Genomic DNA, 27,014 nt, shown 5'->3' on the forward strand with positions numbered 1-27,014 from the left:
GATCTTCCGCACCCAGGGATTGAACCTGGGTCTCCTGTGGCTCCCGCAATAGTATGTAGATTCTTTACAACTGAACCACCTGGGAAGCTCCCATGAAACAATATTTACCCTGATGATGTTTGAGGCACTCTGATATTGACTTATATATTGTATTCATTTCCTGTATATGGTGATTATGCCCTGGCAGAATTGATCTCACCAGCTACTACTGGGACCCAACCTATTATGTATAAAACATTGAGTCCAATTTTTACATATTATCAATAAGGATGGCCTCTCATCATGCCTTTGGGTGAGAACAGTGGGAAACAGAACAAGATTTATAGCATAATGCCACTTAGGAAAGCAAAAATCACACACATACACACACACACACACACACACACACAAGGATACACAATGGTTAAGGATATAAATCAAACACATAAAGGCAGTCCCACTGGGGAAATGAAAAAAGGAAACTCCTGAAGGATCTGGATGTTCAAGTGTTATGGTCTAAGAATGATGGGCTAGGCTCTGAATCTCAGTTCAACAAAACGAAAAGATGAGGGTGCATCATTTACAGGAGAAGTTTGAGAATCACATGAATAGCCAGGAAATATATCAGAGTTGGAAAATGCTGCATTTAGATTCTTGAAATGTAAATAAATGATCAGTTCATGAGGTCAGAGACGAAATATCACCCAGAACAAAGCTTGAAGAGAGAAGGAAGGGTCCCCTCACCATGCACGAGTTGATACCAGGTGGAAAGGAGATAGTCAGCTTGGAGGCTGGCAAAGAGGAGCGTCTGAGAGGCCTGGCTGGACAGCGTACCCTCAGCACACTTCAGGGGAGGAGCCTAGGATGGGGGGATACCATTATTCCAGGGAGGGGTTCTCTGTTGAGTGTACAGCCCTTGCCTCATTGCTTTCTTGCCCAGAGCCTCTGCTGCTCAGGAGGATGCCCTGCCCCCAGCTCTTGGTTACAGCTCTTTTGGACAAGGTTGGACCCCTAGCCCCAGAATGACCTACTCAGGCCATCTGCTTCCTTTACATCAAGCAACCTCACTTTTCTGGACTAAGGAGATTCTCTCTCAGGAGCCTGAACTAGGAAGGGGGCAATCAATGCCTTGGGGGTGAAACTGCAGCAGAAGGTCTCAAATCTGAACAAGAGAGATGGCTGGGTCTCAAGCAAGCAGTTACAGAGAACAAAATCTGGGGCCTGTCAGGGAAGAAGTGGTGGAAACAGATCCTAAAGGTGTGGCTGGGTTATTTACCAGGACAACACAGGGCTGGGATTATCAACTTAAATCCTACAAGGGCCAGGCAGGCAAAATGGTGGAGTGAACAGAGCTGATGGTAAGATTGGGGGCCCCAGAAAGAACAGTCCACCCAAAGGCGTTTGCATGCTCATTTGATAAGTTGTGCCCAACTCCTTTGCAATCCCATGGACTGTAACCTGCCAGGCTCCTCTGTCCATGGGATTTTCCAGGCAAGAATACTGGAGTGGGTTGCCATGCCCTCCTCCACGGCATCTTCCTGACCCAGAAACCAAACCTGCATCTCTTATGTTTCCTGCATTGGCAAGCGAGTTCTTTACCACTAGCACCTCCTGGGAAGGCCATCCATCCAAAGGGCAGTCATCCAAAGTGGCCACTGTTCACACAGTAAAAGGACCTTTGGGGGTCCAAATCATCTTTTCTTTTTGGCTGCACTGCACAGCATATAGGATCTTAGTTCACCAGCCAGGGACTGAAACCGTGCCCCCTGCAGTGGGAGCAAGGAGTCCAAACCATCAGGGAAGTCCCTGATCTTTAGGGATGTTCCAAACCTCCCCCCCGCCCTTTTTTTTTTTTTTTTTTTTTTTTATGGCTGCACTGGGTCTTCCTTGTTACGCACACATGGGCTTTCCCTAGTTGTGGCAAGCAGGAACTAGTCTCTAGTTGCGGTGCTTCTCACTGGTGGTGGCTTCTCTTGTTTCTGAGCTCGGGCTCTACAGCTCGGCTCAGTAGTTGTGAGGCACCGGCTTAGTTGTTCCAAGGCATGTAGGATCTTCCCAGACCAGGGACTGAACCTGTGTGCCCTTCATTAGCAGGAAGACTCTTAACTCCTGGTCCACCGGGGAAGTCCCCCAAACCTCCCAAGTTTTGAATTGACAACTTTTTTTGCTTTTAACATGTCTACAGACTGAGGTGGTAAGTGGCCAGACTCCCAGACCATGCTGGCTCAAAGTCTGGAAGCTACCTCCCACTCCATCCCTCTACTCCCCCAGGGAGACCATACCTCTCTCCTTTACCACTCCTCTGGACCTTCTGAGGGAAGGGAAGTCTACCTTCCTTGTAAACATCAAATCTTATAAAGTGGGTGGTAGGATATTGCCTGGGCTTCCCCAGGATTTAGGTGAAGCCCTGTCCAAACCATTTGAATTCTTTTGTCACCATTCGTGCTCATGATCAATTCCTGGCATCTAATTTTGCTTTTTGGACACTTTGATGTGACAGGTGAGGTACACTAATTAGGAAAGAGCACCAGTGCATTTTGGGAAGGGACGGGCCAGCAGTCTGCTCTATATAAGCACCTGGATACGTCTAGTGTGTCTGGTTAGTGGAGACCATCCCCTAGAGACTAGTGTCTCAGCGTGTGTGCTGAGAAGTCCAAGGTCCAAGCCTGCAAAGAAGATGCTAGAGGGACTTCTCTGGTGGTCCTGTGGTTAAGACTCTACGCTTCCACTTCAGGGAAACGGGTTCAATCCCTGGTCTGGGAACTTAAGATCCCCCAGGCCCTGCGGTATAGCCAAAAAAAAAAAAAGAGAGACAGAAGGTGCTCGAAGTCTCTCTCACTCTGCCTGGAAATATGCAGGTACTGGTGCCCTGAAGGGGTACCCATTTTTAAGGGCAGACTTGAATTTAGAAAGGGGAGACCCTACAGAAAGACCATCCTCCAAGCCCACCTACATCACTCCCTTTCACCTTCGGACAACATGGCAGAGAGGTGGTTCTGATATACAGGGATGCTCAGGTAAGATGTCTGGTTCCTGCTTCATTCATTCATCCCTTCCACTGGTCAGTTCTGTCCCCTCACCCACCTCCCGTCACCATCACTGATGCCCTGGGTCTCTCACACCTGCTGCCCTCCTGGCCATGGGGTACGTGCTATAGAGTAAAACCCCAGGGCAGGCAGAGAAGCCCCTGGGCCACTAGAATGCAGTAAACAAAGTCTGTGTTGCAATCAGGCACCCTGGAGGAGGCCAGAATGTGGGGCTGGAGCTTGAGGAAGAGAAGGCAAAGTGCAGGGGAGGTCTGGCATGGAGGGGATGAGGAGGGGGCTAGGAGAAGAGGAAGACCTGGTGAGTGAGGGCAGAGTCGTGGGGAGATGATGGGGAGGGCAGGGGTCAGGCAAGGGGGCTGACCCTTAAGGCAGGTGAGAGTTGGAGGGACCCGACATCCAGGCTTAAAGCAGGCAGAAATAGTCATCAGCTTTGACACTGTCCAGTGAACTAGGCAACTCCTAACAGACTCCCCAGTATTGCCTCTGGGTCTCCCTGGGTATCTGCCACACCTCATCTTGTAGACCCTGTGCCCCAGCTCCTCAAAGGAGAAAACCCCAGGGCAGGGGCCTACTAAATGTCAAAGTGGAGCCGCCTGCCCCATCTAAGCTTCCTTGGGGTCAGGGGTCATTCCACACTCTGTGCCAGGCAGTTGGCTGGACTCTGCACACCCACTGCTCCCGTCCACTCCCACGACCCTCACAATACCAAGAAGGATGTGTTTTCCCATTTGACAGAAAGCTGAGGCTCACAGAAGAGAAGTGATTTGCCCACAGTGCATCTGAGGCTGCTTCATCAAATAGCAAGCTGTATGGACCAGTCCCTGCTCTTGCAATGGGCATGCAGGGGTGAGAGAGAGACCTAGTGCTAAGGTTGTGTGTTGTGTTTTAGAGAGGGAAACAGACAAGTAGGGAAGTTTAGCTAATGATCAAGAGAATATGAAGGTCTACAGCATTGTAAATCAACAGTACTTCAATAAAAAAAATTTTTTTAAAGAGAGAGATAATATATACAAAAGAAAAGAAAAAAATACAAAAGTAACAGGCTCAAGTGTTGGGGGTTGGTCCTTCTTGGTGTTGCGAGGGTCATGGGAGTGGACGGGAGCAGTGGGTGTGTAGAGTCCAGCCAACTGCCTGGCACAGAGTGTGGAATGACCCCTGACCCCAAGGAAGCTTAGATGGGGCAGGTGGCTCCACTTTGACATTTAGTAGGCCCCTGCCCTGGGGTTTTCTCCTTTGAGGAGCTGGGGCACAGGGTCTACAAGATGAGGTGTGGCAGATACCCAGGGAGACCCAGAGGCAATAGTGGGGAATCTGCTACTCTGGCTGGTGAAGTCAAAGGAAGTCCTTGAAGAGGTGACAGCCTGTCCAGCTGTCACCAGGGAAGGCCTGTTACACCAGGGGACCATGAACATAGGAAGCCTAAGACTGGACAGAGCTCCCCACTCAGGGTGCCGGTGGGCACATGCACCTGGAGCCAGCCAGGAGCATGAGGCTCCGAGGGTAGAGCAGCCAGCAGCCTCATGGGCCTTGGGAAGGAGGGAATGGGAAGCTGCATGTAGGGACAGAGGAGGTTGAGAGGGGAGGCAGGGAGGTCGAGAGTGGAGGCAGGGAGGTCCAGCTGGAGGCTGTTAAACATCATCCACATTAGAAGTGCTGGAGCCTAGAGCTGGAGACATAAGAGGATGGTATGGACCAGGATATGAGGGAACAGACAGGAGGAGGATGTGGGCCTGAACTGGGGAGGCTGGGGAGGAAGCAGAAATGAAGGGGAGGCAGATTTTGACCCTAAAACCCAAGCATCTTACCCCAACAGGAACTTTGTCTTTTTCTTCTTTGTCTCTGATTAGCCAGGACAGTGGAAACACAATAGGTATACAGTTAACTCATCCATATATTCAATATTTATTGAGCTCCTACTAGGTGCCTGTTGCTAAAGTTGAAGCTCCAGTACTTTGGCCACCTGATGTGAAGAACTGACTCATTGGAAAAGACCTTGATGCTAGGAAAGATTGGAGGCAAAAGGAGAAGGGGGTGGCAGAGGATGAGATGGTTAGACAGCATCACAGACTCAATGGACACAAATTTGAGAAAACTCTGGGAGATAGTGGAGGACAGAGGAGCCTGGCATGCTATAGTCCACAGGGTCACAAAGAGACAAGATTTAGCAACTAAACAACAACACATGTGCCTGGCTCTGTCCTAGGCACCAGGGATACAATAGTGAACACGGCAGAGTCCTTGGCCTCTTGGAGTTTACACAGTGGAGGGAGAGGAGACATGTGTGGGGGGTAGGGGGGTGGGAAGGGGGAAGCGAAAAGAGGACAAAGGAGCTCTGTTTCAGACTAGGTGATCACGGCAGGGGGTGAGGTGGTAGGTCTTAGATGTGAGGATTTTGAGGAAGTACATTTCCGGCAGAGGAAGCAGCCTAGAGTAAGATGGTCTGGAGGTGGGCGGTACTTGCTGACTGAACCGGTTGAGTCATTAAATGATACCTGTGCCCTTGCCTTGGAATGTTCTGTTATAAGACAAGTGCCTGAGTCTTTCTCATCAGACAAGAGTGGTCAGAGGGGCAAGTGGGGGCCACATCCTTGCTTTCTTTATACTAGTCCTCTTTCCCTGACACTGGCCAGGCCTAGAAGTAGGACAGGTGGAGAAAAGGCAGAGAGAGCCAAGCAAGAAGGTAGCTTCTCTGCTCTCCCACCACTCACGCCAGGCTGTTCTGGATTTCACCCCTGAAGGGCCCACCCTCTCATTCCCCCGCACCTCTGCCCCTGCCAACTCCCTCCTTCCACCCCGCACTGGGAAACACTGCCCCTCCAGACAGTCACCTCCTGCTGAGTGGATTGTCAGCCTCTCACTGTCTCACCTGGGAATGCAGTGGGCACTGCCAAGCTGCTCTGCTCAGACCTGGTGAAACCATGCAACTCAGGTTGGGACTTGAACCCACGTGGCCAGGACTCGAACCCAGTCAAAACCCAGTCTCCCAACTAAGGTCACACACCTGGTTTCAGGATTTGATGAAAGTTCTTCATGTCTCATCACAGAAAGAATTTGGTGAGAGACAAAGTTATAGGAAAGAAGTGGATTAATTTCTTCTTTCTTAATATATATTCTTTATTGAAGTATAACTGACTTACAATGTTTCAGGTGTACAGCAAGGTGATTCAGTTATACATATACACATATATTTTTTTTCTGCTTATTTTCCATTATAGGTATTGACTATAGTTCCCCATGCTATACAGTAAATGTTTGTCGCTTGCTGCATATCTATTTTTTTAATTAGAAATCTAGCATTCTATTGGAGAAGGCACTGGCGACCCACTTCAGTACTCTTGCCTGGAAACTTCCATGGATAGAGGAACCTGGTAGGCAGCAGTCCATGGGATCGCTAAGAGTCGGACACGACTGAGCGACTTCACTTTCACTTTTCACTTTCATGCATTGGAGAAGGAAATGGCAACCCATTCCAGTGTTCTTGCCTGGAGAATCCCAGGGACGGGGGAGCCCGGTGGGCTGCCATCTATGGGGTCGCACAGAGTCGGACATGACTGATTTGACTTAGCAGCAGCAGCAGCAGCATTCTATTCATACTGTCCAACAAGTGGAATCAAAATGACATAATTTTTTAGTCAGGCAAAAATTCATAAGCTTTCTAAAATATGTATTATATATACTACTTACATATATGTATATAAAAGCTTTTATACTATGCTTGATAAAGTCTTGAGAAAGAACATCCAAAAGAGAGAGAGAGAGAAAGAGATGGAGAAGCTAGAAAACATAAACTAAACAAAATGGGAGCACTGAATATGAAATAGAAAAAGTGAAAGAAACTAGATAAAAGTAAAAAAGTGTCATATAGTCCAGTCCTTGGCTGCTCATTAGAAACATATCTGGAGCTCTGGAGAGAAAAAGCAATACCTGGGCTTTTTCTTTTTTTCTGGCTTTTTTTTTTTTAATTCCAAGATAATTCTGATATGCATCTGAATTTTAAAAAGTGATTACAGGTTTTTCTATTAAATGATAGTTTATATAGGGTTCTACTATTTTTCTGTTGACCAATCATGAAACAATGGTATTAAGTGACTAATAGTTACATAATCACAATAGTAAAAGACCTTTATCAATTTTCACAATCAGTGTGCTCTGCTTAGTCACTCAGTCGTGTCCAATTCTTTGCAACCCCATGAACTGTAGCCCACCAGACTCCCTTCTCTGTTCACAGGGATTCTCCAGGCAAGAATAGTGGAGTGGGTTGCCACGACCTCCTCCAGGAGATCTTCCCCAACCCAGGGATCAAGCCCAGGTCTCCTGCATTGCAGACACATTCTTTACCACCTGAGCCACCAGGGAAGCTCTCACAATCAACAGCCAGACAAAAACATAAAAGATAATTACAATTGCAAGCCATAATGGGAACATGATTAACTTAACAATATAAAATAATTACCTACAATTTGGGGGGTCAAGCAGAGTAATGTGGTAAGTGGAAGTGTATACATGCACGTGTTTTCATCCACTTAGCCAGGCTATGTCTTTTGGTTGGTGCATTTAATCCATTTACATTTAAGGTAATTATCAATATGTATGATCCTATTACCATTTTCTTAATTGGGGTTTACTTTCTGTAGGTCTTTTCCTTCTCTTGTGTTTCCTGCCAGAGGAGTTCCTTTAGCCTTTGTTGTAAAGCTGGTTTGGTGGTGCTGAATTCTCTTAACTTTTACTTGTCTGGAAAGCTTTTGGTTTCTCCATCAAATCTGAACTAGAGTCTTGCTGGGTAGAGTGTTCTTGGTTGTAGATTCTTCCCTTTCACCACTTTAAATATATCATGCCATTCCCTTCTGGCTTGTAGAGTTTCTGTTGAGAAATCAGTTGATAGCCTGATGGAAGTTCTCTTGTATGTTATTTGTCATTTTTCCTTTGTTGTTTTTAATCTTTTATCTTTGTCTTTAATTTTTGCCAGTTTTATTACTATGTGTCTTGGTGTGTTCCTCCTTGGGTTTATCCTGTCTGGGACTCTCTGTGCTTTCTGGACGTGGTTGACTATTTCTTTTCCCATGTTAGGGAAGTTTTCAGCTATTATCCCTTCAAATATTTTCTCAGGCTCTTTCTGTCTTTATTTTCCTTCTAGGGCCCCTATAATGCAAATGTTGGTGTGTTTATTGTTGTCTGAGAGGTCTCTTAGGCTGTCTTCATTTCTTTTCATTCGTTTTTCTATATTCTGTTCCGCAGCAATGATTTCCATCATTCTGTCCTCTGGGCCATTTATCTGCTCTTCTGCCCCAGTCACTCTGCTATCAATTCCTTCTAGTGTATTATTCATCTCTGTTCTTTAGTTCTTCTAGGTCTTGGGTAAACATTTCTTGTATATTCTCCATTGTTTTCCTGAGATCCTGGATCATCTTCACTATCATTATTCTGATTTCTTTTTCTAGAACATGGCCTATCTCCACTTCATTTGGTTGTTTTTCTGGGGGTTTACTTTGTCCCTTCATCTGGGACAGAACTTTCTTTTTCATGCTGACTTACTTTCTGTAATGTGGCTTTTGTTCTAGCCTCTGTGGGACTATGGTTCTTTTTGCTTCTTCTGTCTGCCCTCTGATGGAAGAAGCTAAGAGGTTTGTGTAAGCTTCCTGATGGGAGTGACTGGGTCTTGCTCTGGTGGGCAGGGATTTGCTCAGTAAAGCTGTAATCCAATTATCTGCTAATGAGTGGGGTTGCACTCCCTCCCTGGTAGTTCTTTGGCCTGAGGTGACCCAGCCCTGGGTTCTATGAGCCCTAAGGTAGACTTAATGGCAAACTCCAAGAGGATTTATGCCAAGGGGGAACCTTCCCAGACTGCTGCTGCCAGTGGTCCCATCCCTGTGGTGAACCTCTGCCGACCCACACCTCCACAGGAGACCCTCCAACACTAGCATGTAGTTTTGCTTTAGTCTCCTGTAGGATCACTGCTCCTTTCTTCTGGGTCTTGGTGCATGCAAGATTTTGTTTGTGTTCTCCCAGTCCTGTGGAAGTCCTATATTCAAATCCCTCTGGCATTCAAGGTCAGATTCCCTTGGATTCCCAGTCCCTATGTTGGTGCCCCAGACCAGGAAGCCTGACATGGGGTTCAAAATCTTCACAACAGTGGGAGAACTTCTTTGGTATTATTGTTCTCCAGTTTGTGGGTCATCCACCTGGTGGGTGTAGGATTTGATTTTATCATAATTGTGCCCCTCCTACCATCTTGCTGCAGCCTCTATTTTGTCCTGGACCTGGGGTATCTTTTCTTGGTGGGTTCCAGCATTCTCCTGTCCTTGGTTGTTCAACAGCTAGTTGCGATTTTGGTGCTCTCGCAGGTGATGAGCACACATCCTTCTATTCCACCATCTTGAACTGGAAGCCTGGAAATTCTTTTCCAGTTTCTAGAGACTGCTCTCATTCCTTGGCTAAGGGCTCCCTTTCATCTTCAGTGCCAGCAATGGTCTCACTCAGACCTCTGCTTCTGTCAAAACATCTCTTCCTCTAGAAATGGATTTATTTAGAGAAAAACACATCCAAAGACAGAGTGTATGGGCCATCCCAGAAGGTGAGAGCAGCCTCAAAATGTGTGATTAGCTTTAATGGACTGAGTAATTTCACAGGCTAATGAGTGGGAGGATTATTGCAACTACTTTGGAGAAGAGATTTCCAGGAATTAGATTATCATCCACTTTTTGGTCTTTAATGGTTGGCTTTGGAACTGTCATGGCACCTGTGGGTAAGTCATTTAACTAACGTGTTACAGTGAACATATACTAGGCTCAAAATCTAGTGGAAGTTGGACTTGTCCACCATCTTGGAACCATTTGCTTCTAACCAGTTTATGTCATGTTCTCAGGCTGCCCTACCCCCTTCCCTTCTGTTTCACTGGTGCCGTGGAGGGATCTTGGAAACCCTGGTACCCTCTAATTCAAAGGAAGGGCCACCCAGGTGACCAGACTGGATACCTGGTCCTTGGCACAAGCTCCACCTAGACTTTGACTGTGTCTTGGGCCGCATGCAGCATATGGGATCTAGTTCTCCAACCAGGGACTGAACTGGTGCCCCCTGGAGTGGAAGCATGGAGTCTTAATCACTGGACCATCAGTGAAGAACCTGGGCTTTCTTATGACCATAAAATGATTGGAAGGGGACCATCACTTCCTCATTATTATCCTTAAGTCATTTCTGCTTCTCCAGAGATCTTGCTGACAAGACATGTCACTCTAATTTCCACTGATTCAAGACTTTCTATTCTTACCAAAAAAGCATAACAGGCAGCATACACACAAATGTGCCTGATCACACACAGAATCTTAGCAAGCACAAAGTGGGCGATAGGTTAAGGGATTTGACAAGGTGTCTTAGGCAGTACTGGAATCAGACGAACATCCGACAGGGAGAAGGGGGTTGGGAGCATTAAGTGAAAATACCCTTGGGTAAACTCAAGATAGGGGCTTCCCTGGTGGCTCAGATGGTAAAGAATCCACCTGCAATGTAGGAGACCTGGGTTCCATCCCTGGGTTGGGAAGATCCCCTGGAGAAGGGAATGGCTACCCACTCCTGTATTCTTTCCTGGAGAATTCCATGGACAGAGGACCCTGGCAGGCTGCAGCCCATGGAGGTCACAAAGAGATGGACACAACTTAGTGAATGAACAACAACTAAAAACGTGAGTGAAGTCACTGGGGGCTACCTGCCTGTGTGAATGAGCCAAATCATTTAATTCACCGTACTTAGTTAAGGGGCTTCCCTGATGGCTCAGATGGTAAAGCGTCTGCCTGCAATGCAGGAGATCCGGGTTAGATCCCTGGGTCAGGAAGATCCCCTGGAGAAGGAAATGGCAACCCACTCCAGTACTCTTGCCTGGAAAATTCCATGGATGGAAGAGCCTGGTAGGCTACAGTCCATGGGGTCGAAAAGAGTCGGACACAACTGAGCAACTTCACTTCACTCAGTTAAGGAGAAAGGAGATCTTGCCTTACCTTAAGGAGAAACCCCCTCCTTGTTTATCAACACACACCTTCCTACAACTGAGAAGGGAGGGGAAGGTCTTAGTGGGAATTTACCCTTTTGGGGGCAGGGACTTGAGAACTCTAGCCTTGTCAAGAGTCCAGGAAAAACAATGAGTTTTGTTTTGTCCTGTTTGCTGTTTTCTTTTAATACTTTTTTGACCACCATCTGGCATGCGGGATCTTAATTCCCCAACCAGGGATCCATGCCCACTGCAATGGAAGTGCAGAGTCTTAACCACTGCACCACCAGGGAAATCCTTGTCATTTGCCTTTTCGATGGTCTCTGAGGCAGCAAGGTGACTTCCCAGATGGTGCTAGTGGTAAATAACCCACCTGCCAATGCAGGAGACAAAAGAAGTGCAGGTTCCATCCCTGGGTCAGGAAGATCCCTGGGTCAGGAAGATCCCTCGGAGGAAGGCATGGCAACCCACTCCAGTATTCTTGCCTGGAGAATCCCATGCAGAGGAGCCTGGCGGGCTACAGTCCATAGGGTCACAAAGAGTCAGACATGACTAAAGCAATTTAGCATGCATGCAGGAGGTGGCAAGGAAGCAGGCAGGGTTGTACATTCTCCCTTTGAAAGGGAGGGGATATTAGGGTTAGGGTTGTACAAACCCCTTTGGGGGAGACAAAAGTGACACAGGAAAGACTGCCCTGAAGATTCCACTATTTTCACACTTAACTGAGGGCCTGGCAAGACTCTGATCTTTCATGAATATTATCTCATTTATTAACCGTGGCTCAGAGATTCTTGCTCCTTGGAAGAAAAGCTATGAAAAACATAGACAGCATATTAAAAATCAGAGACATCATTTTACCAACAACAGTCTGTTGTCAAAGCTATGGTTTTTCCAATAGTCACGTTCAGGTGTGAGAGTTGGACCATGAAGAAGGCTGAGTGCCAAAGAATTGATGCTTTCAGATTGTGGTGCTGGAGAAAACTCTTGAGAGTTCCTTGGACACCAAAGAGATCAAACCAGTCAATCCTAAAGGAAAGAAAAGTGAAAGTGAAGTCGTTCAGTCCTGTCCAACTCTTTGTGACCCCATGAACCATATCCCACCAGACTACTCTGTCCATGGGATTTTCCAGGCAAGAATACTGGAGTGGGTTGCCATTTTCTTCCCCAGGGCATCTTCCCGACCCAGGGATGGAACCCACGTCTCCTGCATTGTAGGCAGACGCTTTACCGTCTGAGCCACCAGGGAAGTCCAAATACTAAAGGAAATCAATCCTAAATATTCATTAGAAGGACTGATGAGGAAGCTCCAATGCTTTGACCATCTGATGAGAAAAGCCGACTCACTGGAAAAGACCCTGATGCTAAGAAAGATTGAAGGTAGAAGGAGGCGGCGACAGAGGATGAGATGGTTGGATGGAGTCATCGACTCAATGGACATGAGTTTGAGCAAACTCTGGGAGATGGTGATGGACAGGGAAGCCTGCCGTGCTGCAGTCCGTCCAGTCGCAAAGAATCAAACACAACTTAGCGACTGAATAACAGAGACAAAAACAAGAGCCCGGGATCACACAGTACAAGGTGCTGGAAGCCGCAAAGCCCAGGCGGGCGCTGCGGTCTAGACGCCTCTGCCTCTCCTGACGCTCAGGTGGACACGCTGGGGCTGAATCCGGTCCTGGGTCTCTGGCCTTCCGCCTGCGCTGTCCTGGCCGTTGGGAAATCGGTGGCGGGCGCACAGCAATCCTCAGAGCGAGGGAATAACTCCAGGCCTGGACTTCGCGGGTCCGCAGCCCCAGCCTACGCTTCTAGGCCGTGTCCTGGCCTCCCACACCTCCCCGGTGGCTCCTTCCCGCGGCCCTGCTGATTCAGCGTCCACCCAGGGGCCCCGGCGGGGGGGAGCAGCCCCGCCAGCAGCCCCGCCAGCAGCCCGGCCAGCAGCTTGCTGATACCCAGGGCCCCTCCCCGCCCCTCCCTCTCCTCCCCATCCACCGTCTCCTCGCCGCCCCTCCCTCTCCTCGCCGCCCCTCCCTCTCCTCCCCGTCCCCAGTCTCCTCCCCGTCCCCAGTCTCCTCCCCGTCCCCAGTCTCCTCGCCGCCCCTCCCTCTCCTCCCCGTCCCCCGTCTCCTCCCCGTCTCCCTTCTCCTCGCCGCCCCTCCCTCTCCTCGCCGCCCCTCCCTCTCCTCCCCGTCCCGGGTCTCCTCGCCGCCCCTCCCTCTCCTCGCCGCCCCTCCCCTCCCTTCCCTTCCCCGCTCCGCCCTTCTCCCGCCCCGCCCTCCGACCCACCCTGCGCCCCGGCGCCGCCCCCTGAGAAGAAAATTCCCAAGCCGCGAGGGTCTGCCTCAGCAGATCTGCGCTAGGGATCGTGGAGGCAGCTGGCGGGAGTTCGCGAAGAGCCCGGGTGCGGGATGACAGCCCTCGGCGTTCAGGTGAGCGAGCGGCCGCGGTGAGAGCGGTAGGAGTGCCCTGCCAGGGTCCGAGGGATAGTCAGGAAGCCACCTCGGACCACTCTTCCACCCCAGCACTGTTCTGTGGCTCGGTCTTGTCGCTTGGGTCCTTCGCACACCCGAGGCTCCCAAAAGTCTCGGGGTCGGGGGGTTGTCTTACTTCTCTTTGGGGTTCTCTGTTTCCATCGGTTAGGTTTAACAGAAGGGTCCCTCTTAAAAGGGGGCGCTTTGGGGGCAGAGAATGGACGGAATCCACTTGTAGAGTGAGGTTCGCTCCTCAGAGGAGAAGGCATGTCTCAGGAAGCCAGAACTTTCCTGAACCCAGGCCAAAAATACCATCTCCCCTCCGCAAAGTTGACTTTTGGGGGGACGGGGACGGGGGTGGATTCGCTGGGACGCGCGGAAACCTGGAAACAGACTGTAGTGAGGTGAGGGGCCGGCATTGCAGAGATGAGGTTTCCCAGTGATGCGAGGCGTTTGCTGGAGAACCTGCCCGTCTCCCTCCGCCCCTCGGGAGTACAATTCTCCTACCCGGCAGCCGAGCCTCCATAGCAGACGCGTCCCGCCCACGCGTGTCCCGACCTGATGGTCCTGGCGGTCAGAGCCCAGCAAACTCAGCCCGCGAGCGCTCAGAGCGCCACAGCACTGACCCCAGAGCTCCGCCCAGTTTACAGGTGCGGAGACTGAGGCTCAGGTGAAGTGACCTGGAGGTGGCGGCCAGCTCAGCCCCAGAAGCGAGTGAGAGCCAGACTTGGCCCGAACAGGAGAAACTCCACCCACAAGCCGCCCGCAAACCTCCTGCGGCTGGGATTCAGCAGCCCGAGAGCGGGATGCAGCGAGTTACTCCCTACTGTTCTGGGCATAATCTGAAGTCCCGACCGGTCTGCCTCCGGACCTTCTGCGTGGAGGGTGGGATCTGGTGTGGTCCCGCCTCGAAGAGCCGGCGGCCCAGCTGGGGAGAGAACTTGCAAACAGGATTTAGATGGGTCCCGGGAAGTGAGTGCTAGATTAGAAACTGCGACAGGATTAAGGGCTGGGGGAGAGCTTCTTGCCGGGCTGGGAGGGGCAGGAAGACTGGTAGCCAGGTTGAAGGACTTGATTTTTAGCGAAGGATGGAGAAGGGGGTTGGGGGTGGGCGGAAAAGATGAAGTTAAAACCCTGGAGCGCTACTGTCGGCTGGCAGGGCGGGGTTGGGGGCGCGGGCTGTGTTTGAAGACAGTCGCTGACACTTAGGAGAACTTAACACTGAACCACAGGCTTGGGACTGTTCTATGCAGTTGCGGTGTTCAGAACTCGGTTCAGCTCCACCATGAGGGCAGAAGCAGGACTAGTTATCTCCAGGGATAAATAACTTGTCAAAGAGCTAAAAACCAAGCAGACTGGCTCCTGTACCTCTCTGACCAGTGTCCTGGGGTCATGCTGGCGTGAATGGGCTTACTGTTTAGGAAGCTGTAGAAGGGATTTTCTGTGTGGCTCAGTGGTAAAAAAAAAAAAAAATCCACCTGCCCATCAGGAGACCCAGGTTGATCCCGGGTGGGGGAAGCTCATTCCAGTACTGAAATGGCAACCCATTCCAGTACTCTTGCCTAGAGAATCACAGGGACAGAGGAGCCTGGCTACAATCAGTGAGGTCCCAAAGAGTGGGACGCGACTCAGTGGCTGAGCACAGATGGATTTCCAGCTGATGAGGAGAAGGGCCTGACCTGGCCTTGGGCTAAGTGAGCAGTCGGGGGTTGGGGCAAATAAGGAGGGAGGGGTAATGTGAAGAATGAGTAGTGAGCAGCCCAGAGTGTCTACTTAGGGGTGGATGGAATCAGATGGGGTCCTGAGTTGTAGAGGAAGACAGGATCTTGGCAGTGGACTCAGCAGCCCAAGAGTGTCAAGTGACACTGTTCTACAGGTCACATTCAGGGAGCTGGATGAAAAGGGAAAATGCCTCTTCCTTTTTTTTTTTTTTTAGTGGAGCAAGTCCAGGCCCTGAGACTAAAGTGACTTGCCCAAGGTCACAGAGCTGGGCAGGGCAGTATCAGGGACAGGGCTCAACTGCCCTCATCCTGGGTGGTCCACAAACCTTCCACTGACCATGGTGAGGCTCAACTGCCCTCCAGGAGAGGATTTCAGGCCTTAGATGGCTCAAAGCTCAGGTGTGGGGGGCAGTGGTAGGGAATGAGGACTCAAGATACCTTATTATTCCTAATATTAGGACTAGGCTGTGGTAAATCAGGACTGCTCATGTGCCAAGCATCTTTATATACATAATCTCATTTAATCCTTGGGAGTTTTATTGGTGTCAGAGTTTGAATGATGCCCTACTTTGGGATGGGAGGGGGAAAATGACCTGATGTCAGCTGTCTTTCTGAATGTCTGAGAGCCTAAAGATTAAAGTCCAATCTGTGCCCAGGACAGGTGGGGCTGAGCACAGGACGGCATGTGCTTTTTCTCCAGACAGTATGATGTCCAAGGTCAAAAGGCCTCTGGGTGCTGTATTCTTGTGACTTGTTGCCTGCGTCTGGGGTTTTCCCATCCTACAAACTTAACAACCTCTAGGGGTGTTATAACCTCGCGAGGTGCCTTCATGGCTATGCTTTCCTGCAGCGGTCACTAACCCCTACAGAATGTAGATGAGAAACAAGAGTCAAGGGGGCTAATAAACCTTGTTGCAAAGACAAACACCTTTGTGGTTTGTAATCAGAGGTTTCAAAGCTCCCTTGGTTTTCCTAGCAGTAGAGCTAAATTTTCTATTGAAATCCAGTACAGACTCAGATTCCCAGTGGCTCTGGCAGGAAAAAGAGATCTGATGGATTGAAGTGAGGGGCCCCCTCCCCCTGCTAAGAGACAAGGAGACATGGTTTGAGAACCACAGCCTAGATTCCCTCCTGAATGCTCTTTACAGCACACCAGGCTGCCTTTATGTCTGGATCTGCATCAGTGTCCTTGGGTGTCCCTCAGTCCCCCCCACTCCTTTTCCTCACCATCATGCTGAGCCCCTCACACGATGGCCCAAGTCAGTATTTATTGGTAGCATGCATCCCCACCCCAACCCCCGCACATGATACAGCTGTTGAGCCGCTATGCCAGGCTTTACTGTGACATAGGTCAATGCTCTTGGGCAGGTCCCTTGGCCTCTGTGACAGTTGCCATCTTTGCATACCCCCCATGAAGTTTCCTACTCCACCAGACTAGTTTGTTCCTTTTTTTTTTTTTTTTAATGAAAAAGCAGCTATTCCTTCTTTTTTTAAGTGGTGGCGAGCCTAGAGGCTACTCTTGATCGCGGTGCCCAGGCATCTCATTGCAGTAACTTCTCTTGTGGAGCACAGGCTCTAGGCTTAATTGTGGCACTCGGGCTTAGTTCTTCTGGCATGTGGAACTGTCCAAGACCAGGGATTGAATGCTTGTCCCCTGCATTGGCAAGCAGATTCTTATCCACTGTACCACCAGGGAAGTCCAGACTTGGGTTTAAGGGTGAAATGGGATCCTAACTTAGGCAAAAGTGCTGAAAGCAAACAGGATTCTTTCCTGTACCCCTGGGGCTGCTAAGGTGGGCAGGTTAGCAGGCAGCCTGATGTTCCTGCTGGGGCTCTGACCACAGGGTCTCCCAGGAGCGTGGCCTTGTTTTCTGCCCCTCACTGAGGGGGTGGCCCAGGCCTGCCTCTGGAAGCCTCCGTTTGCACGTGGGTAGGGCTGACCCTAGAGTCCCCTTTTGGTTGGTTTCCCTAGCAGTGATCATCACGCTAGTTTTGAGTTTTCTGCTTTGCTTACCTCCCAAACCAAGGTGTAACCTGGGCTGCTTCCACACTCACTGTAAAGGACATAATTTAGGACTGGGCAGGGGATGGTTTAAAGGGAGCTTCGGGTGAAAGTGGCAGTGGTTGCAAACTTGACGTTCATTTATCTCATGGCTCTTGAGCACAGTGCCAGGTGCTAGGGAAAGGCCCTGGCCTCCTGGAGACCTCAGTCTCTGAGTGAGACAGTCAATAATACACAACCACTATTCAGACAGAAATAGGTAACTTGCCAGAACGGTTCCTCTGAGAGTGACCAGAGGGAGTCCCTTCTGCGTTGGGTGGTTACAGAGCTGTTTCAGTCGAGATATGAAGAATGGAGAAAGGGGGGCAGCCAGAAGAGCCTTTCAAGTAGAAGAGCCAGTAGGTGAGGAAGAAAGTTCTAGGTTTGTCCTCAGCATGGGAAGAGGGCCCTGTGCCTGAACAGGGTGGTGGGGAGGATGCTCTGGGAGGGCTTGTGGGCCATCTAAGGCCTGCTACTCTTTGAAGCATTCCTTTTGCTTCTGGGTTGGGGGACTGTGACTGGAGGGTGCCTCGGGGTTGTAACAAGAGACACCTCACTGGGCGCTTGGCCCAGGTTGCCAGGAGAGAGGACAGTGCACTTTTCAGGGCTGAAACCAGAGACTGAAGGGGAGCCCCAGGGACTCCCCTTCCAACCCCAGAAGCTGCTGGAATACTTAGTGGTGGCATGTTCTGGGTGGGGTACAGGCTAAGCCAGACTAAAGGGTAAAGTGCAAACATCACTGAGCACCTGGGTCCTGGCAAGTTCAGAAGGTACAGATTTGGATGAAACTAGGGGAGACCAGGAGCCAGGGGAGGAAACCATCACTGATGTGCTAATAACTCTGTGTAGTGTTCTTGTTTTGCATATAAAGAAACCAAGGCTGCCTGCTGGCTCAAGGTCACAACAGCCAGGTCAAACAGGTTTTCTGACTTCAGGACAGGCTAAAGAGTATAGACAGGCAAATGGAATTTGGGCTTTTTATTCATTATAAAATCATTAAAGAAAGGGCAGGGAACTCTTTACCTGATAAATAACTGGATCCACAGACAATGCTTATAGGTCTTGAATGGAGGGTGGGCCGGGAGCAGGCTGGATGGGAGAAGGGTTCCAGTGGCAGTGGGAATCTGAACCGCATGTTGTGGGTCCTCCCTGAAGAGGCTGGTGGGGTGTGGCAGGGGGCCCTCCCTGACATGTTGCCCCATGCTGTCTTCCAGGCACAGAGGCTGCTGGGCCAAAGGGGGCCCCACCGGTCCTTCTTTGAGTCCTTCACCCGAGCCCTCATCACCCTGTGTACGTCCCTGGCTGTGGTCCTCTCCTCCATCTCCATCTGCGATGGCGAATGGCTCCTGGCAGGTGACCACCTCTTCGGACTGTGGCGCTTCTGCACTGCCTCCAACCAGACGGAGTTGCACTGCCTCCGAGACCTGAGTCAGACCCAGGTGCCCTGGCTGGCCTCGGGCCTGGTTGTGGCCCGCATCGTGGCCACCTTGGCTGTGGTGGTCGCCATCTTTGGCCTGGAGTTTCTCATAGTGTCCCAGGTGTGCGAGGACTCCCTCGCTTGGCGGAAGTGGGCTATGGGCTCCACCCTCCTACTCATCTCATTCATTCTCTCCTTTGGGGGCCTCCTGAGCTTCCTGGTCCTTCTCAGGAGCCAGGTCACGCTCTTGGGCCTCACCCTGATGTTCTGGAGCGACTTCACAGCTTCCTTCCTTCTCTTCCTGAATGGTATCAGTGGCCTGCACATCAACAGCATCACCCACATCAACAACAGCATGCATCCCTGGGGCCTGCCTACAAAAGTTTAGGACCTCCTCCAAGGACATCAAGTTACGGGAAAGCCTGCCTATGAAGGGACTTTTCCAGACTTCCCTGGTGATCCAGTGGTTAAGACTCTCTGGGCTTCCAACGCAGGGGACACGGGTTAGATCCCTGGTTGGGGAACTGAGTCTCAAATGCTGTGCAGTGCGAGGGGTGGAAAAGATGAGACTTTTCTAATTCCAGCATGTGACATTCAAATTGATGCCTCTTGGCCTTGGTATGTTTGGGCCAGTGGTCCAGGGGTCTTTGCAGCTGGTCTGCAGCCCAGAGGTCAGGTGGGAGCCTCCATGCCACCAGCTGCACCAGTTTATCCACAGCCATGTTATATAGGATGTTGATTTTACAAGAATAAACATATTTGAAAACCTTTACTTGAACCCTTCCTGGGATGGGAATAGACCAGGAAGCAGCTCAGGTCACTGCAGGTCACTGCAGCCCAGGCCGGCTGCACAGGGAAGCACAGTTCACACCTGTTTTATTGACCTGCTGGGATGTGGGCTGTAGGGTCCCTGGGCCTCCTGGGACACTAAGAGTGAATCATCCTTCCAGCAAAGGGTGTCCACTTAGTGCCTAAGACTTTCTACCACCAGCTCAAAGGGCCTTTGCATTTTCCCTGCTTTAGCTTTGGTCATGCCAGGGAAGCAGAGTTCAGGATTGCTTGCATATAGTAGGCTTTCAAACCATTTGACTTTATTTGAACCCTGCCCTTTAGGGGTGCCTCAAAATCCCAGGATAACCCCCTGCTTCCAGCAGCTGGCTGTCCCTCTGAGGACTCTCCTTGTGAGTACTGCCTGAAGCCCTTCCAGGAGAGCTGCCTAACTTATAATATGTCCTCTTGATGTAGGGACTTCCCCGATGGCTCAAGCAGTAAAGAATCCACCTGCCAATGCAGGAGACTTGATCCTTGGGTTGGGAAGATCTCCCGAAGGAGGAAATGGTAAACCACTCCAGTATTCTTGCCTGGAAAATCCTCATGGACAGAGGAGCCTGGCAGCTACAGTCCATGGTGTTGCAAAGAGTTGGACACAACTGAGCACGTGATGAATGGATCTCTGACATAGCATGTGCATCCATCTTTGGTCAGGGCCAGATAGCCTCAGAGTACCATTTTTGATCCTAGAACACACTCCAGAGAGCACGTATCTGGACTCCACGGGGTACAGGGAACTGGCCAAACCTTGGATAATGATTAACAACCAGCCTAGATACAGGGGCCTGCAGATGAAGGAGACAGGAACCAATGAAGATTTCCACCCTTGCTGGCTGCTTTATACTTTTGTGCATTAAATTGCCCCCTTTTCAGTCCCTTTTCTGCCCAGTAGGTGGGGTTTTTTTTCCCCACCCTCAGCCTATTTCATTCTATACTAGCCCCGAGCCCCTCCCTGACCTGATGAGCTCAGGCCTTCCCTGGTTCATTCTGGCCTCATGAGGTTTGGGTTTCTGCCTGCCAGGTCCTCTTTCTGGGTGCCTATACCTCGTGATTTTTTTTTCTTGATTCGAAGATGCAGAGTTCATAGGGGTCTCTGGAGAAAGTTATATCAACCATACAGGCTGACATGTATTCTTAGCCCTGGAAAATGGGCAAGCTGGCCTTTTCACCCCAGGGGTGGTCTATGAGGTGAGAGAGGGTGACCTCCTTGTCTGCAGGGGTGAGATGCAGAAGTTGGGGGCCAGGGCCACTTGTCCAGGTCAACCAAAGCCAGGACTAGAGCTGGGCCCACCCACCAGCAAGATGCCCTTCCCTCTACTCTGGGGGGAGGGGTCACCTCTGCTTCTGTCCCGAATGCTTTCCCTGAGCACTGCTTTCCCTGAGCATGTAGGCAGTGCTTTGTAAAAAGGTTCAAATATTCAGTCCTTTAATCTTCACATGTCCAGCAGAGAAGGAATGCTGATATGCGAGGGAACTGAGATCCAGAGAGTTAAGGATAAGATGAAAATTCCCAGTAGGACAGGGAGACAGGCCCCCATTCATCCCGACCTGGGAGCAGGGAAGACAGACAGCCTTGGAGCGAGCCTGGGGATTTAAAATCAAAAGTCCTGCACTGAGCTGCCACTTCCAGCTGGGTATCTTGGTCAAGTCACAGGACCTTGGTGAACCAGTTTCTCTTCTGCCCCATTTGCTGCAGTACTACAGATAACTGAGGGCTTCCCTCATAGCTAAGTCGGTAAAGAATCTTCCTGCAATGCAGGAGACCTGGGTTCGATCCCTGGGTCGGGAAGATCCTCGAGAAGGAAATGGCAACCCACTTCAGTATTCTTGCCTGGAGAATCCCATGGACAGAGGAGCCTGATGGGCTACCGTCCATGGGGTCACAAGAGTCAGACATGACTTAGTGTCTAAACCACCATTACCAAAGATAACTGAAAGCAGGAATAACAGGGTGCCTCATCCCTTGTTAGGGTCATTAAAAGGTTCCCTGCAACTTCATCGAGTTGTCTTGAAGGCCCCGGGGTAAGAGCTGGATGGGTGAGTTGCAATGAGGGCTGGGGAGGCCAAGGGCAAGGCCAATTTCTCTGGTTCACTGGTTATTGTTGAGTTGCTAAGTCATGTCTGATTCTTTATGACCCCATGGACTGCAGCACACCAGGCTTCATTATTCCTCACTATCTTCCGGTTCACTGGGCTTCTAAGCTTATTCCTGAAAACTGGAGCAGGGAGGTCAGGGAAGCCCCCTTCTCCAGAAAGTAGCAAGGGACATCATCCTCCACCTTGCGTCTCAAGGACAAGAAGACTGACAAATACCAAGTCTCATCCCAGTTACCATTTATTTCCCTGCCCTCTCCTGGGACCCCTGAACTACTCTTTCCAGGAAACTCAACAGATCTGAATCCCAGGCCCTTTTGCTGTCCCAGGCCCAATCAGTTCTGAGGAATCATCACCACAACCCTACCCCAAGGCCAGGAGGAGGGGTGTAATAGTCACTGGAGAGACCACACGGCATCCGGCAGAAAGGCAGGCTCTCCTACTGCAGTGGTCAGCCCTCAGGACCTAGGGTGACCAGCCTCAGATGACACTGGTCCTATGGGTGGCCCGACTCTGCTCCGAGGTGCTGGCCTTGATGCCGTTGCTGAAGGAGGAGCTGGGGGCCACGGGCCGCAATGGGAGCTCACGGAGGTGCCACTGCCGCCACTTCTTCTGAACTTCCAGCTGCACCTGCCCCCGGAGACCAGGAGTCAGTCAGGAGGGAAGGGCGATCTTTGTCCGAGTCCTGCTTTTTCCACTGGGGCCTCAGCACAGGCTCTGCCACTCCTGCCCGGAGGGCATGCTTTCCCCTCCACTCAGATTTACCATTTTCAGCCCTGACATCCATAGATACTGAGGGGCCCCTTTCCCTTGGGACCTTTCTCCAGCAACCTCAGCAAACCTATCCTGCAGAAGGGGCCTGTGATCGTTCCACAATCTCCAGATGGTCACCTGGGACAATTGGACACGTCCACATGAAGCCACTGTAGCTCAGAACTCATCTAGGGACCAGGGGGCTACTCTTTGGAATTCCCTTTACAACCCCCAGCTGCAGCAGCAAAGCATTTGGGGCTAGGTTTGATGCTTGACTTTTGGAAAAAAATCAGAGGCTACTCCCATTCAAGTGGGGTGAACCAGATGATTGACAGCCACAGGAAGGGTTTGTTTGCATGCAGTACCATGTTCAACTAATGTCAACTGCACGGCCTCTGTGCCAGGAGCCTCCTGATCCGACCCAGATGCTCTGGGCAAGCGCAGAGACTGAAAGTTAAGTGTGCAGCTCCCCCAACCCTGCTCAGCAGTCACACTCTTTGGAGGTCTCTGAGGACGGAGGGGCAGACATTTCACCAGAGTTACTCTCTTTACAGATGGGAAGCCTGAGGCCCAGATCAGGGCAGTGACAGAGGTCACTTATCAGGCAACCAGCAGTCAGCAGCCTCTGTTAGGGTTGGGGTGCCTGCACTTTCCATTTCCTGAATTTGCTGGAGGGTTAGAATCACCTGGAGTGCCTGTTAAAACATTCTCAGCCTCCAGCCCAGACCTAAGGGATGCATTTTTGCCTGTTTAGAAACAAGGTAGGACCCAGCAGTTGTTTTAACGAGGCCTCTGGGTGATTCTGTTGCTCCCGTTAAGTGAGCTCAGACTCCTGGAAGACAGATTTTGAGCCAGGAGGCCCTGGTCTCCCCCACCCACACCATACCCCGCTCCCTGCCACCCTTTCCAGGTGGCCCTTCTGAACCACAATCCAATGACAAGGGAGCTCCCCAGGCAGCAGAGCAACCCTAGAACACTCACCTCCCCATTGAGGAAGCAGTAGAGGACGGCCACCACCAGGCCCTGCGGAGGAAGCAGGGGCAACGGGATTGGTGCGGGGCTCCAGCATTCGGCCTCCTAGTCCCCTGGGGTCCTTTCATCACCAGCCCCAGGCTCACTTCTCCCCATGACTATTCCAGAGCCTTCCCACATTTCTGCTACCCCAGAGGGAATAGGGGCTTCCTCTTCTGGCCTTGCAGTGCACCCAGCTGTGCTGGCATCACCCACACAGACTGAGACTCTTGGGGGCAAAAATGACCCCAGGTCCAGGGAGTTGCCCTGCGCCAGGGTGGTGTCAGTTACATTAAATGCTGCTGCTGCTAAGTTGCTTCAGTCGTGTCCGACTCTGTGCAACCCCATAGACAGCAGCAGCCCACCAGGCTCTGCCATCCCTGGGATTCTCCAGGCAAGAACACTGGAGTGGGTTGCCATTTCCTTCTCCAAGGCAGGAAAGTGAAAAGTGAAGTAGCTCAGTCGTGTCCGACTCTTAGTGACCCTATGGACTGCAGCCTACCAGGCTCCTCCGTCCATGGGATTTTCCAGGCAAGAGTACTGGAGTGGGTTGCAATTGCCTTCTCCGTTACACTGAATAGAGGCTGCTAACTCAACCTCGGTGACCAGGCAGGTCATGGGAATTAGTAAGGTGGGCCATCTGGGAGAAGCAGGGAGCGGTGGAATGTGAGACTTGTCCATCCCGCCCAGAGCTCTGCTCTGACCACACAGTCACAGATTTGTCTTTCTATCTGAGTAGCTATCCCTGTTTAAACCTCTCCAGATTTCCAGCTGGTCCTGCAAACGAGCCCACCCAGGCCCAGGGGTTCACATGGCTGCTCCACCTACTCAGCTCCAGGCAGGATGGGCGTGCCTCAGGTGTCACCAAGCCCTGCTTCTCCTGGAAGGCCTCCCTTATTAAGTCCAGTGACCTGCCTGGTCCCTGCGGCTGAGTTAGCAACTTCTGCTTAATGCAACTGAAGTCTGACAGAGCTCAAGTGCAGGTCTCAGCCAGCGAACAGGAGGCCTGACTCCCCACTCACATCTCCAAGGTCAGAGGCCTCAGGGCTACGTTTGCTTTTAAGTTCCCTGGTGGGGTGGGCATCGTGCCTATCAGGACCCTCCCTCTCCAGCATCCAGACTCCTCTTTTCCCAATGGGATCCCCAGAATCCTGGTATGGAGCCCCCCAGGCAGGGACTCCAGGCTGAGATGCGGGATTTGAGGCCTAAGTCTTGTATGGAACAATGAGCTTTGAACAGGGTCTAGCAGTCTGGATGTCCAGCTCACCTAAGGACCCTCGAAGGCCAGCCTGCCCTTCCTAATAGGCTCTGCCCTCAGGCCTCCTCGGCTGGTGAGCACCCTGCCCCACAGAGGCCTGGGTACCACAGCCCTGACTGCAGGTAGCCCAACCCCTCCTCCCAGTGCCAACCAGGCCTGCTCCTGGCTACTTAAGACATGGACGGGACTCCAAAGAGGGATGAACCAGCCCCTTTATAGTGGGTTTCATACACGGAACTGCTCTGGGATCCCGGCATTCTAACAAGAGTTTTAGAGACAAATTGGAAGGATCTGCTCTGTTGTCTCAGACATGGATGATGTCACACAAAACGGGGACTATGGGGGTGGGGCAGGAACATGTACTCAGGGCAGTGGTTTCCGTTTGGCTGCACACGAGGATCACTGGGGAGTTCTGGCCCAGGTGCACTGTGTGCCCCAAATCCGAATGTCTGGGGTGGGGCCAGCAGCAGCTCTGAAAGAGCCTCAGATGGTTCAAATGGGCATCAATGACTAGGAGTTGCTGTCAGAGAGTGTGAAAGGCAGGCTTTGCAATAAACCAGAGCTGGATTTGGGCCACAGCTTAGCCTATGTAATCATGGCTTCTGGGTTCCAGGTGCTTCACTTAATTCTTGCCAGATCTCTGGAAGGTAGGCAGGGAGGATCCCTGCTTCCAGGTGAGGGACTTGAGTCACAGGTTTTGGTGGGCCTGGAGCTGGAGGTCAGGCTGCTGCCCCTCACTGGACCGGGGTTGCCCAGCATCAGAGATGCTGAGACACAGTCTCTCTGCTCAAGTGAGGGCCGGAGCCCTGGGTGAGGGCAGGTTAGATGTGCCCCAGGTAAGTAGAGGGTGGCCTCCCACAGCCAACAAGTTTAGGAAATACCAGTTTTATACAGTCATTACAAATGCAGTCTCTGAAGAATTTTAGTGAGCTGGAAAAATCTTCATGATGGAATGATAGAGAATTAAATATAACAAGGAGGGTTAAAAAACCATACATCATGATCTCAATTACATGTGTGTAAGTGTGTGTACATGTATATGTCTTCTTGGATAGAAAGGAGACTTAGAAATAAACACACCATTTTAACAGAGGTTATTACATTGGGTTGTAAGAGTTTGGATGAATTTGCCTTTCTATTTTAACTTCTCCTTACTTCCAAATTTTCCTCAGTAAGCAAGTATTTCTATAATTAGGAGGAACTGACTCTGCAACCCCGTGGACTGTAGCCTGTCGGGCTCCTCTGTCCATGGGGTTCTCCAGGCAACACTGTTAGAGTGGGTAGCCATTCCCTTCTTCAGAAGATTGTCTCAACTCAGGGAACGAACCCAGATCTACTGTACTACAGGCGGATTTTTTACTGTCAGCCACCAGGGAAGCCCCTAATAAACTTCAGTCTTTAGAAATATATGACGGTGATAATGGTATTGTGGTTCTGCGTGTGTCCTTTAAGTTCTTGTCTTTCAGAAAGTATATACTAAAATGTTTACGTTTGAAATAACATGATGGCTTGAGTTTGCTTAAAATGATGAGAGATGGGGAGTGGATGGAGGTGAAATAGGACAGGTCACAGAAGGGTAAGGGCTATATGCAGGTTCATTATATTGCTCATTTGACTTTTGTATGTGGAAAAAATTTCCATAATACAGAATTTAAAAAATATTTATTATATCACTATATATGTATAAAATATAATAAAATGATATATATGTTTGTATTTGAACAGTGGTTCTTTTTTTTTTTTAAAAAAACACCCTTAAAGATCTTTTTTTTCTTTGTAAACATTCCTATGGGCTGGAATAAAGCACAAGCTGGAATCAAGATTTCTGGGAAAAACATCAATAACCTCAGATATGCAGATGACACCACCCTTTTGGCAGAAAGCGAAGAAGAACTAAACAGCCTCTTGATGAAAGTGAAAGCGGAGAGTTTAAAAGCTGGCTTAAAACTCAATATTCAGAAAACTGAAATCATGGCATCCTGTCCCATCATTTCATGGCAAATAGATGGGGAAACAATGGAAACAGTGACAGACTTTATTTTGGGGGGATCCAAAATCACTGCAGGTGGTAACTGCAGCCATGAAATTAAAAGATGCTTGCTCCTTGGAAAAAAAGCTATGACCAACCTAGACAGCATATTAAAAAGCATAGACATTACTTTTCCAACAAAGGTCCATCTAGTCAAAGCTATGGTTTTTCCAGTAGTCATGTATGGATGTGAGAGTTGGACTATGAAGAAAGCTGAGCGCCGAAGAATTGATGCTTTTGAACTGTGGTATTGGAGAAGACTCTTGAGAGTCCCTTGGACTGCAAGGAGATCCAACCAGTCAATCCTAAAGGAAATCAGTCCTGAATTTTCATTGGAAGGACTGATGCTGAAGCTGAAATTCTAAGACATTGGCCACCTGATGCGAAGAA

General features: G+C 50.3%; 2 protein-coding genes across 2 annotated transcripts in view; one reads left to right on the plus strand and one right to left on the minus strand.

Annotated features, from left to right (window-relative positions):
• Positions 1-13,277: 13,277 nt before the first annotated feature.
• Positions 13,278-19,420, plus strand: TMEM37 (transmembrane protein 37). The gene is made up of 2 exons (XM_027562391.1): positions 13,278-13,427; positions 18,446-19,420. Exons 1-2 carry the CDS (start codon positions 13,407-13,409, stop codon positions 19,034-19,036), a joined length of 612 nt encoding a protein of 203 aa, XP_027418192.1. The 5' UTR covers positions 13,278-13,406; the 3' UTR covers positions 19,037-19,420.
• A 2,376-nt stretch (positions 19,421-21,796) lies between these two features.
• SCTR (secretin receptor) overlaps positions 21,797-27,014 on the minus strand; it is a 74,996-nt gene continuing 69,778 nt past the window's right edge. Inside the window, exons 12-13 of the mRNA XM_027562406.1 lie at positions 23,308-23,349; positions 21,797-22,203 (exon numbers count right to left, since the gene is read on the minus strand). Of these exons, the coding sequence (XP_027418207.1) occupies positions 22,054-22,203; positions 23,308-23,349 (192 nt within the window). The 3' untranslated portion in view covers positions 21,797-22,053. The remainder of the gene's footprint in view (positions 22,204-23,307; positions 23,350-27,014) is intronic.

Source organism: Bos indicus x Bos taurus, chromosome 2, assembly GCF_003369695.1.
Source record: "Bos indicus x Bos taurus breed Angus x Brahman F1 hybrid chromosome 2, Bos_hybrid_MaternalHap_v2.0, whole genome shotgun sequence".
Classification (NCBI taxonomy): domain Eukaryota; kingdom Metazoa; phylum Chordata; class Mammalia; order Artiodactyla; family Bovidae; genus Bos; species Bos indicus x Bos taurus.